The sequence below is a fragment of the Eutrigla gurnardus genome, assembly GCF_963514095.1.
Source record: "Eutrigla gurnardus genome assembly, chromosome: 13".
NCBI classification, from domain to species: Eukaryota; Metazoa; Chordata; class Actinopteri; order Perciformes; family Triglidae; genus Eutrigla; species Eutrigla gurnardus.
Window position 1 is genome coordinate 11,836,471 of NC_139936.1, and position 12,189 is coordinate 11,848,659.

The 12,189-nt window shown below is 41.4% G+C and overlaps 2 protein-coding genes across 2 annotated transcripts; both read left to right on the forward strand.

The window, feature by feature from the left end:
- Window positions 1-425: 425 nt before the first annotated feature.
- On the forward strand, window positions 426-4,123 carry rimoc1 (rab7a interacting mon1-ccz1 complex subunit 1). Its single transcript, XM_084025200.1, is given in 7 exon segments — window positions 426-539; window positions 1,285-1,394; window positions 2,121-2,267; window positions 2,476-2,607; window positions 2,810-2,924; window positions 3,021-3,039; window positions 3,041-4,123. Coding segments are annotated over 7 exon segments (831 nt in total). The 5' UTR covers window positions 426-445; the 3' UTR covers window positions 3,255-4,123.
- A 92-nt stretch (window positions 4,124-4,215) lies between these two features.
- fbxo4 (F-box protein 4) lies at window positions 4,216-7,344 on the forward strand. The gene is made up of 7 exons (XM_084024426.1): window positions 4,216-4,437; window positions 5,155-5,429; window positions 5,515-5,735; window positions 5,892-5,967; window positions 6,072-6,244; window positions 6,362-6,579; window positions 6,673-7,344. The coding sequence occupies exons 1-7, from the start codon at window positions 4,297-4,299 to the stop codon at window positions 6,763-6,765; spliced, it is 1,197 nt and encodes a 398-aa protein (XP_083880552.1). The 5' UTR covers window positions 4,216-4,296; the 3' UTR covers window positions 6,766-7,344.
- The last annotated feature ends 4,845 nt before the right edge of the window (window positions 7,345-12,189 follow it).

The window sequence follows — 12,189 nt, forward strand, 5'->3', positions numbered from 1 at the left end:
GTAGAACCTGAACATAATACTAATTTGACTGGTCTCTACCCACTGAAGACTGATCATCATTGCCGTCAATTCTGCTGTGTACACTGAACTGAGATTATTTTAGCAACCCCTGTTTCGAATTCAGGAATGTATATGCCCTCTCCTACATGCTTATTGTGTTTTGATCCATCTGTAATTTAAATATTTAGATAAGCACAGTGGCTCTTCTTCAAGAAAGTGGGAACCAATGTTAAAAATCCTTTCCGTAGACCTCTTCTCTAATATCTGAAGATTTGCTTGTTGGGTGGTGGAAATATCCATGGTGTAATGTTGCTACTAATAACTACTGGGCTGTTTGTTGTCTGGTATCCAACTGTTTCACTTTGAAACACTGGCGTCCTCAGAGCAGGGATGACACGGTGAGCACGTGAGTAATCCCGAATCACGTGACGCATACTTTTTAGTCATGGCCGACGACTACAGGCGACAAGGTTTCGAGTTGGAGAGAAGGATATTTGAGTTAGACATCAAGTGTTCCAGTCTAAGAGCTGAAAAGCAAGGTATCGATAAGACGTTGTTATTTGTTTTCTTCTCTTGCGGCTATACTTTGCACGTCGTTTGCGTGACTAGCATTCTTGTTCAGTTTATTAGCCGACTAGCAACCTAGCTAACGGTATATAGGTTAACATAGCTCGCAACTATAACAACAACAGCTGCTGTCTGACTAATACTGTATGTTAGCAAACAATACATACTGGCCCTGGAGTTTACTAACGGGCAATGAAGTGTTAATTTATAAACGTTTACTCGCCGACCGTTGGTTAATTTTGAACAACTGTGTTTTCGAGTTAGCGGTTAGCGTAAATTCGCTAACGTAAGCTAAAATACATCATTGTTGACAAACGTTTGTCGTTAGCTTGTCACCAAACACGATGCTGCGTGATAGTAAATAAACCACAACTGAGCTATTCGTCATAGAGGACTTGCGTTTATTTTTTGTTGAATTGTATCTTTTGTATTTTTACACGTAAGCACGGTCAAACGCTTGAAAATGTTAGTTCACATTTCATGCCCCATTTAAATACTAGGTTGGCATATAGTAACATTGACTTTTTTAAATTAATAACGGCAAAACTAGTTCTATTTTTTTTTTTTTTTTAGCGTTAATCGAATTGTTTAGCTTTAACTTGTGAACATAACGTGCCGTTCGTCCACAGCGGTTCTCTGAAATGTGTAACGTCGGAGACCATTTGTTTTGAGTAGGCTTTGTAATTGGTAACATGTTAACATGTCGTTCTTCCATAGATGATGACTATTTACAGAATGCGTCTGCCATACTAGACAAGTTGAAAAGCTATTACAGGCAAGGAGGGGAGAGTAGCAACCTTTCCAAGGTGCTTCAGGATTACACACAGGTACTTCATTACATTACACTCCATTAGTGTTTAATGTCTGACTGACTGTTTCAGTGAAAAGTGCCCATTTCAATTTCCCCGAAGTCAAGGTTATCATCAAATGACTTGTTGAATCCTCCTTAACAGTCCAAAACACAAGTGCTTAATTATATAAACGCCAAACCTGCAGAGCCCCCCTTAGTTTAGCCATTGAGTTCAAAACCATATGCTATACATTTGCAAATTGGGTTAATATTTACCCTGGAAAGTTATATAATTGCTTTAAAAATGCAGAATGTGCCCAAGATGTAAAACTTAACTACTTAACATAGTACCAAGAGAGGCTAAATTGTTGAAAATTAAAGCCACGTGTTCTGAGTCAGTGTTTACAGTAGTTCGTTGTAGTGATCTAAACCCTGACTGAAAAGGTGCACTAAGGTTTTCAGAGCCAAGGTGACAAGCTACTGAATACTCAATACTTTAGAGAAGTAAATTAGGTGTCACTTGGATCTCGAGTTAGCTTTTGGGAAGGAGTTTGATAAGAGAAAAAGTCTACAGGTGTAGCTTCCATTTCTTGGCAGGTATATTATCAGTTTCATTCCTGATTTTATCTCCCTTGTTAATGAAGAACTTTATAAAGTAATTTATGTTGCTTCTGATGATTATGATGATGCTTCTCCTGGTTTTCTTGCACGTTGTTTTAACTATTGAGTGGATATATATATTTATTTATTTTTCATCATTTAGGTGATCCTTGACATCACATTTTATGAAGAGAATAAACTGGTGGACCAGGAGTTCCCTGAAGACTGCTCACCGTTTAAAATCCAGCAACTTCTGCAAGACCTGACTGAGCCGGAAGTTTTGGCCGGAAGGCTAGCACCAGCACAAGAAGTGTGTAAATGTGTTTTTCGAAATGATCTTGTGTGCATGTTCTGTGCATGTTTTTGTCTGGTCGATTTATCAAGTATTTCCATTCAGATCTATTCTACTGTAATGATTTATTTGGTTAATACTTTTGCAAAACCACAAGCACACGTTTACTTCATTGTCACTGTCTAACAGAGCTATTCATGTCTTTTTTGTCTTTGGCTTTTAATAGGTACAGTCTATGTTGGGCCTAGAGCTGTTAGAATGCCTCTATTGGAGACGTGGAGCTCTGCTGTACATGTACTGCCACACCCTCCATCAACGGAAACAGTGGATTAAGAAAAACAAGGACACATTTCTTAAGGTGCCACTGTGAAAAGATCTAAGTAGATTGAGTAAATTGTATTTGTGAACAGAGATGTGAGTTTGACTGATTCTGGCAGATACATTTAGATTGTTTTGGTGAAACCAAGTTTAGTATCTAAGGTTGTTTTTGTTTTTTTTAAGTTGCCATGTGCGGAGATTAGACCTAATGCTCATCTGACTCTGATGATGTTTTGATCCAGTGTATTCAGGAAGGAGTGCGCTACCTAATGCGGATGCTGCAGGTGAGAAACTCTGTCAAGCTCAACGATGGGGTGGTGCTCCATGACACGGCTACAGCAAGCTTCCTATCTGAAGGTAAATATGTTGTCAGTTATCTCTGACTTCAATTGAAAAAAAGTCTTCTACTACGCCATTTGCTCATCATTGCTAATTGCTTATGTTTCTAACCAGGCATCTTCTCAGACACACACCCTGACGATGATGTACATCGGGGAAATGTGCTTCTGGGCAGTCAAGTACGAGGATTGCAGCACTGACACTATGGATCGCAAAGAAGATCGCCTGCAGTTTCGGGACATTGGCACACAGATCCTCAACAAATATGTGCTTGCCTGTGAGGGCCCTCTGCAGGGCCAGGGCTGGAACACAGAAAATGCAAAGGAAATCCTTAGTATTTTACAGTGATCCAAGCTGCTCCTGTGTTGAAGTTGCCCTCAGGCACAGATCTAAGTTCAGTATTTAAATGTGTCAACCCCAAATAAAAATGGAATCCATCATGTGGGGTGTAATGTTGTGGAAGGTTAAAGGGAGATGTGGGGAGAAAGTGAATGTGAAGAAAAGAGTCTTTGGGTCAGTGTCTACAGGCAACCTCATCCCATGCCGAACGGCCCAGGCCAAAGCAGGGGAAAGAGAGAGTTAGACAGGATAAGATAGGTGGTGTAAAACTGGCAGGGGCTGCAGACGAGACGGCTAAATACTTTTTTTTGCCCTGTTCTGCTGGAAAAGCAGTTATCATCTTGATTCCAGACTGTTGACTGGGGCACTTATTTTGCTCTGAGAATGTGTTATAATAACATTAATATGAATATACAAAGGTTACTGATAAAAAAAAAAAAAATTGACCTTTATTTTTTTTTTCTTTAATTTCTTTCAAGATTGTTACAAGTTTGAAGATAATCCAGCTGGAAATGAGACGATGCACAGTAACATTTTATTTATTCTTTTGTTGCCATTTTGTTATGCTTTTAATATATTATCATTGCATATACATTATATATGTATATGTGTATACAAATACACACACTAAAGGCAAAGAAAGGTGTTTCAAAAACAATGATGTATTCATGACTATTCAAAGTATGTTCAGATTTGTTCATACCTGCTTTGTAATGCACCACTTGTATTCCCATCTATTGCAAATTCCATTTTTCTGCCACTTCAATAATCTTGATAGTATAACTATTAATAGAGAATCTGTGTTGTTTGGATGAAAATCATTTTCAGTTTTTTTATGTCCTCGTTGACAATAAATGCGCGTTGTTTTAAGAAAAAAAACCAAAACGTTTATTTTTGACTGCACGTTATCGTAGAACGACAATACCCACAATGCCCCACTACCGCCAGCAACAAGGAAGTGTAGCTGACAGGGAAACGTCAAATATGTTGACATCTCCCTCGAGGTCCATATTGCAGGATTTTACAAGCATACTGTCACTCTTCTGAAGCCATGGCAGCGACAATGAGCGAGTCTGTTGTGATACGCAGCCTCCGGCGGTTCAGAGACGCGTATTTTCCAAACGGGGGCAAAGTTGTCGACGTTGTAGACACGAGAGGAGAGCCACGACCGGGACTTCTGGATGGCTTACCGGTAAGTCATGTTTTGTTTAGCTGTCAAAAAAGATACTGCGTGGGGGCCCAAGAATCTCTGTCTATTTGCGTGTTCTCCACATGTGTGAATCCAAGGAGCGCTCGTTTCGAGGTTGCTGCGACACATTGGAGTATCATAAACTTTGAATAGGGAAGTGACAAACTAATGAGTAACAACACGGTAATCGATCGTGATGAAGTTCCATTATTGGAATAGTCGTAAATAAAATATCGTGAAAAATATGTCCTGCTCGCTGTCAGCGTACAGACGAGATATAGCCTGATTTTCCTTTTCTTTTTCTTTTAAATACAGGATACAAAAATAAATGTATTTATGCAGGGAGACCAAAGAGCATCTTATGTCATTTATTTTAAATGTTAACTAAAAAAAAGTGGTCTTATCTGTGATGGAGTAAAAATATTAGTTTTGTAACCAAATATAAAGTGATTCCATATGTTTTTTGATAATATTGTGAAACACAATGATTTGGGCCAGGATAATCACTGAAATAAAATGTTCATAACTTCCCCTGCCTAGTTCTGACCAAACTTTCTTCACTCCCCTGTAGTCAGCGAGCTCTATAAGGCATAGCCTACTACAGGAACAGCAACACATTGCAACTCAGATCATTACATTGTATATGCTAGCTTCTTTTTATTCTCTTGTGTATTTTTTCTTGATAATATATTCCTCCCTGTCTCCTATTCCCTGGTTAAGGTGGATGTACAGTTCTTGGTCATGACCTTTCTGTCTCCAGCGGATATCTGCTCCCTCGGAGCCACCAGTCGGTACTGGCGGGCCGTGGTTCGAGATCCATTACTGTGGAGGTACTTCCTGCTCAGGGACATGCCAAACTGGCCCTCCATCGACCATGTGAGCATGCCCCAACTAGAGGTGCTGGATGCACCACTAATCAATGAGGCCGAGAGCCTGGACGATAGAGAAGAGGGTGGCGACAAATGGATGGAATGGAAATTTGACTACATGTCAGAGTGAGTGCCGTTTTTTTCTGTCGTCCTGTATCGAGGTCGGTTAGTAGGGTGGAAACTTTTTTCACCGACGCATTTGTCTCAGCAGATACCTGAAAGGCTGCCCGTCCTGCAGACAACAGTGGCTTCCTTCACGGCCGGCATATGAGGTTGTGACCTCATTTCTTCAGTCGTTGGTGCCCTCATCTGAGCCACGTTATGCCATGTTTGGTCCTGGTATGGAGCAGCTGGACGTGTCTTTAGTCACAAGGCTCATGCACGCCCCTGATGTGCTTCCTGTGTCAGGCACTCCTCACAGACAGATAAATGGTGAGACAGTATCCAATGCTAATGTAATATTAATATTGCATGTATTTTAATCACATTCATTCACCACTGGGTGACAGTATTGACCCACAATTGTTATGTCATTAGTTACAATCAGCTAAGAACATAACTGAACTTCTTCTTTTTTTTTCATTCTAGGCATTGGCTCAGGGATCAGTTATATGTACAACAACCAAAACAAATTTAATATCCTGACTCTGTACTCAACCAATAAGTAAGTATTTTGTTTTTGAAAGCACCATATGAGTTGCAGTTATTATATTTTCCTGCACATCATTGTGAATATGGCCACAACCCTCTGTGTGCTTGTGTGTGCAGGGCAGAGAGGGAAAGAGCCCGAGTGCAGCAACAGAGCATCAGTAATAAGCTTTTTACCTTTGAAGGAACAGACGACTCGGGCTATCCAGTCTACAGCCCTGCTCCTCAGGTCCAGCAGGTGTGCCAGGTGGTGGATGGTTTCATCTATGTAGCCAATGCAGAACCTGGGAGAGGTGAGAGGAGATCTGTATTTGCAGGTTTTGGCTCCTCTGCTTCCAGCGTGTCACACCAAGCATTGTTCGTTCATCATATAAAGTATCAGTAAAGGAAAAAAATCATGTCTTCAACAGGTGATGGGGAGTCAGAGGCAGCTCACATTCGGGCTGTGCTAAGCTCCGCTGGGGTTTCAGCATCCAGGCCTCTGCTGGTGCTCTCCTGTGTCTCCAGAGAAGAACTGGAAGAGACCAGCCTGCACACTATTACCAACAGAAAGAGGACCAGGCATCGAACTCCCTGTGTTCACATGGCAAAGAGACTCGGACTGCCTCAGCTGGCTAACCCCTGGCTGGTAATTGTCTGATGGTCTTTGATCAACTGCATTTCTATCCATCCAATGTCAGTTTGAGGAGTTTCACCCTGTGTTTGTGTTTCTCTCATTCAGGTGCAGGATACAGTAGCAGAAACCCTGTCAGGTCTCCTTGATGGTATTTCCTGGTTGCTGAGATGTTCCGGAGTCAAACTCTCTGGTAGCTAGTTGTCTCAACATCCGCTGCTGCCAGATGAATCAAAACCACAAACGTAATTGCTCCATTATCCTGACACCAAGACACACCTTTCCAGAGTAATGCCACATGTGCAGGAGCAGCAGGTTAATAAATACCGTGCTTTGAGTCCTCAAGGGGAAATGTGTCTACACAGCACTGTACACGTCACCTTATATGTAATATATGCTACTTTAATTTTTGTGCTTTGCCATTACATGGGTTTACAATTGATGAGCTGTTTGGTTTAAAATGGGATAGAGATTTTTTTACTTTTTGACATGACATTTTTCATAGTTTTTTAAAGAGAAAATTTGCCAATTTGTTGTTGATGTTGATGTCCAATCAGTGCCTATTGTAAATGTGAAATCCACTGACTTCTGATTAATACTTTACAGCAAATATATCACTTTTAAAGTTAAAATAAAATACAAGCGATTGAATGTATTTACTTTATTTTGACTTTTATGTTGTGCAATTAACTACATTCATAATAATTGTTATAATTAAATGTCACCACTTGATAGCTGCTGAATAGTCTTCTTATTTTATTTTAATATTTGCATCTGTTATTTGGACCACAATTACTGAGTATAAATGGTTTCATTATTTCAGTGGATGAGTCACACTTTCAGTCTCTTACAACACTGACCACTTTAATTAATGTCTGTTTAATAACTAGTAAATTGCTGTTAAGTAAATGATAGTTTCCTTGTTTCCTTCTTTTGACAAATGTACTTATTGTAAGTCGCTTTGGACAAAAGCGTCTGCTAAATGACCTAAATGTAAATGTAAATGATAGTGGCTGTGTGAGTCTCATGTTTAATCTTTTGAGCAGTGGAAGGTTATTCCTTTTTCTTCCTTCCCTTTCCTCTGAGGTCAGCTCTGGCATGAAAAGTTCAGCCCGAATCTGTAAGCAAGCAAAGAAGAATATTCTGTTTTGGCCACCAGGGAGCGCTACTAGCCGTATGATTCAGCGCTTGGTTACCGAACAGTCATTTGACTATAAGTGAAACCATAGAGAATTCCGTCCAACCCTCCATCCATTTTCTACCGCTTATCCAGTATTCAGGGTCGTGGGGGGGCTGGAGCCGATCCCAGCTGTCATTGGGCGAAGGCAGGGTACACACCATAGAGATATGAAATGTTGATATATATATATATATAATCCTAATCCCCCAGGTAACTAAAGTATTTGAGAAAAGTATGCCCCCCGCCCCCCATCAGCCCTTCCATCAGAAGGCACTTTTCTCTTGGCAATCAGTTAATAGACATACACATTGAGAATAGGACCAAGATTGGTGCAATTTAGCTCCATTAAGCTGAGCTGAATACTGGTGAAGCAGAGAATGAGTCGTTGTCTCCCCCCCACCACCACCACCCCTGTGATATATAAAGGGAAATGATGGGAGAAGTCCTCCGCCGTGCTTGTGATTTGTATGTTTCAGAGAGAGCGAGAGAGAGAAGCTCACTTTTCACCTCAACTAATGTCTGTTCTCTGTAAACAGGATGTTTATCTCTTTGGTCCTCGTGCCACAGCTATTTACCTACATTGTATGTTTGTGTGCCCCTGTGCTCAGTGTGTGCATGCTCATGCTTACACAGACAAACACAAACAGCATCTAAACCATGGGAACCTGTTTTCAGAGCAGGTATGCTTGTAAATACTGTTGTAATCCTTTGTTATTACTCTGTGATCCTGATGGAGCCAATGGAGGTAAAGACCTTCTGCTGAGCGAGGACCGGCGATGGCGGCGCGGATGAATACGCAAGGTCACAAACTGGGTGAATGGAGAAGTGGATAAAGATGAGCTTTCTATTTGAACGCAGACTAAAGCAAATCATCTTAAAGTTACTGCGGGTTTGCAGCCAGGATGTGTTGGATCCACTCCTGGAACTTGCTTTACAAAGTCTGTTTATTTAGACTGCAGACTGTGGAGCATTAGCACACGTCCCTACATAATGGTGGCTGGGGTTTTGGTGGGGGAGGTTCCGGGGCCATGTTTTGGAAGGTAGAAGCATCCAGCTGCCTCTTGTCTTCCCAAATGAAAAGGGGCCTCTAGGACATGATGTCATGAGGAAGAAACCCCTACACTGACCCAAGACAATTTACAGAAGTCTGCAAAGGTATGTGAACAGTTCAAGCATGCCATGAATGTGAGAGACACACCAGGATGCAGCTATAATAGTATTGAAAATACTACATGTATAAAAGGGAAAACATTTAGTTTAATCCAGTTAACAGTTTTCTTTATACAGCTTTATATAGACAACAAATAATCAGGTATTATATTCTCAGAGGTTTCCCCACATTAATGAAGCTGAATTTTTCTCGCTGCTGTATATGTTTCATATCTCGTTTTATGCCAGCTATGGCCTTGATTTTCAGCATGTAAAGTCAGTCAAATATTGAATTTGCATATTTACACAGTAGTATCAATGCATATTTACAGTAGTAGTATCAGTAGTATGAATGCAAAATATGTGGTTCTTTTTCCCAAGATGTGCACTCAATTCCAACCAAAGCTGTCTGTTGAGTATATATTATTAAAAACACTATTCATGTGCCGATGCATACATGATAGTAGAAGAGGACATGCTAAAAATGACTCCTGCACAATATAAACCTATCATTTTGCAGTAGTGATTACTGTTGCTTGTGATATTCTGATTTTGTTTGAAATAGATGTGTTTTCTAAGGCTGCGGTGCAAATATATTGCAGATAGATACAATAATGTGAGCAAACACGGATACAAAGTCCAAAGTAGCTCCTAGAAATCTAATGAAGAACACTCTTCACAGGGTTAAATACAGTAATCACAGCAACCAACTGTCTTTTCTCAGACTTCCGCTTTTCACATCACCCGCCACATCTTCCGCTATCACTTTTCTTCACCTTTGTCTCATCCCACTCTTTTCACTCTCTCCTCCTTTCATTAGAGTTAAGTCCCTGATTTGTATTCCGCGATAACCGCCGAGATTAAAGTAGGCATTGGAGAAAGAAAAAAAAAAAAAAACATCATTTGCATGATGCATTCACTGATTAGGCTAAGCGTCCCTCTTAATTGTGTTGTTTTGCACATGGTGGGGCTCTCATGCTGATACTCTGTGGATCTTACTCATCCCATGCAATCTCACCAATTCACTTCAATTTCCTCCCCCACTTCACCGCGTCCATCCCACCTACCTCCCGCTGCCTTACGCGTGTTTGGCAGGTTCGGTACTTGTAATACTGTATTAGGATTTAAAAGTGTTAATAGTGAATTAGTTGTGAATCCCTTTGAGTCTATCAGCAGCTCTGTATAAAGAAGTTATTGGACCGGGAGCACAGTGATCCGTCGTTGTACTGTTATTGTTGTTGTTGTTCTCTCTCTCTCTCTGTGTTCCCCATGTGTATCTCCTCTCCGATCGCTAGTAAGGTGCTGACATAGTTGTGAATGACCGCACTTGTGATGTGAATCTGCACCGAATGCATTACAGGTGACTCGAAGGGGATGACACAAAGGGCACTCTCTTATTATGTTTAAAATAAAAACAGACAAACACGGATGGGTCATGGCTACATGTGAAAATGCTATTACAGGAAAACCAATTATGGGAGCACGACTGTGGTCTGAAAACCAAACAGTCTTGTGAAACGAACAACCACTAAATATGTTATCGTGTAGTTAACGCAAATGCACACCGTTCCTGTTTATTTATTTATTTTTTACTTATAGCGAATACGCTGTCCTTCTGCTGCTTTAAAGACGTACATGTTCATTGGGAACCATCGGGGCTGAGAGCCACATGCATGCTGGGGAAGATAGAAACAACACATTGTTGCCTCTTTTCATTTAATATTCCAAATATACAGAATCCCACCAGCCTCATTCTTTAACGTTGACTCTTGGATGCACGTGGATTACATCAGACTGCCAAGGTAGAGTCATTAACAAGCAGTCCTCCAGTGCAGGCCTGTGGGCCAGATGCATTGTTCTGTTGTCACATTCAATACAGCATTAGTCCGCATGATCACTCGGAGCAGACAATCACAGGAATGAGTATTCCATAACAAAGGAACCAATTCAATAGACGCCCCCACTCTCCTCCAATCAGGGCTCTCTGTCCCACAACTGTCCAATACATGGAAATGTTCAGGGGTCCATTAATACATCAAAGGGTTTCTTTTGTGTTAATTACTGTCACCCAGTGAGAGGTCAGCTAATTACATGAACCCTAACATACCTTTCGTTTCAACGTGGAATAACAAGGGAAAGAATGTCAATGTGCATATTTAAAGACGTTTTTTTTTTTTTTTTTGCCTTCTGTGCCACAAGTCATAATTTACAGTGTTTGTGTTGCATTAGAGCAGCCTTGGTTGCCTCAAAGGAGTCTTTTTACGCACACTGCTGCCACAGGCCTCGGAAGAGCCAAGCCATAACTTGTGGACCTCGTAGATTTGAGGGAGACAGACCTATAAAAATACAAGTGTGGCTGCGCTCTACACAGACATGCCGATTCAATTTCTTTTCCCCACGCATCGCAAATTCAATGTCAATGTCGGTGCACAGGTGGAGAGGAGAGTACCCCTGCAGGCCTCGTCTGCCTCTCATTTACAGCTCATCATCATGCTGAATATTCGTTCTGGGTTACCATGATTTCTTACTACCTCAATGATATAATTAACTGGGGCGTATTGCCCAACTTTTTGCGTGCTCAGAGAACAAGGGTTCTCAACCTCACTGACACGACATAATATATGATGATGATAACGTCATAGCGGGAAAGTGTAGTATTATATAAAGTGATATGAGTTATAGCAGGGACGCTGTCATACCAAATGAAACCCCGATGCTTTTGACTCTGTTGCTGTGATTGATTGTGTTAACACTGATGGATGTTTGCCTTGGGGATGATCATTGATTACAAGTCAAACCCTGAAAAGAAAAGCTATCACAGGGCTCCAGGCAGGCAGATATAGCCCACATAAAGGTTGCAGTTTAGCAGCAGCAGCAGCAGCAACAGCTGGACGCAGGGGTGTGTCTGTCTTCTCACGTGTCAGGGCGGGCGGTCCGTACTCGGCGGTGGCTCCTGGGTCGGGGGTGGGTGGGTGTACAGCTTGACAGCTGAAGTTGTGAGCGAGCCTCTTGGGGCGTCACTTCTCCGTGAGCCATACGTTTAAACAGACAGACACCCATTAATGCTGCTTGGAGTTTGCAGGAACACCAGGGTCACCTTATTTGGTGAAGTTACCCCCCCCCCCCCCCCCCCCCCCCCCCCCCAAAAGAAAATCACCTTTTCTTTATGTATTTGTTAATTTTATAGTCCTAAACCAGCTAACACACACACACACACACACACACACACACACACACACACACACACACACACACACACACACACACAAGGCTATTAATGCCAGTCAGACCGAATA

Bases quoted from the DNA above. Each gene is read 5' to 3' on its own strand.
- fbxo4 (XM_084024426.1), top strand. From the start codon at position 4,297: ATGGCAGCGACAATGAGCGAGTCTGTTGTGATACGCAGCCTCCGGCGG. The intron at 4,438-5,154 runs GTAAGTCATGTT...TCCCTGGTTAAG, and splicing joins GACTTCTGGATGGCTTACCG to GTGGATGTACAGTTCTTGGT. The intron at 5,968-6,071 runs GTAAGTATTTTG...TTGTGTGTGCAG, and splicing joins ACTCTGTACTCAACCAATAA to GGCAGAGAGGGAAAGAGCCC.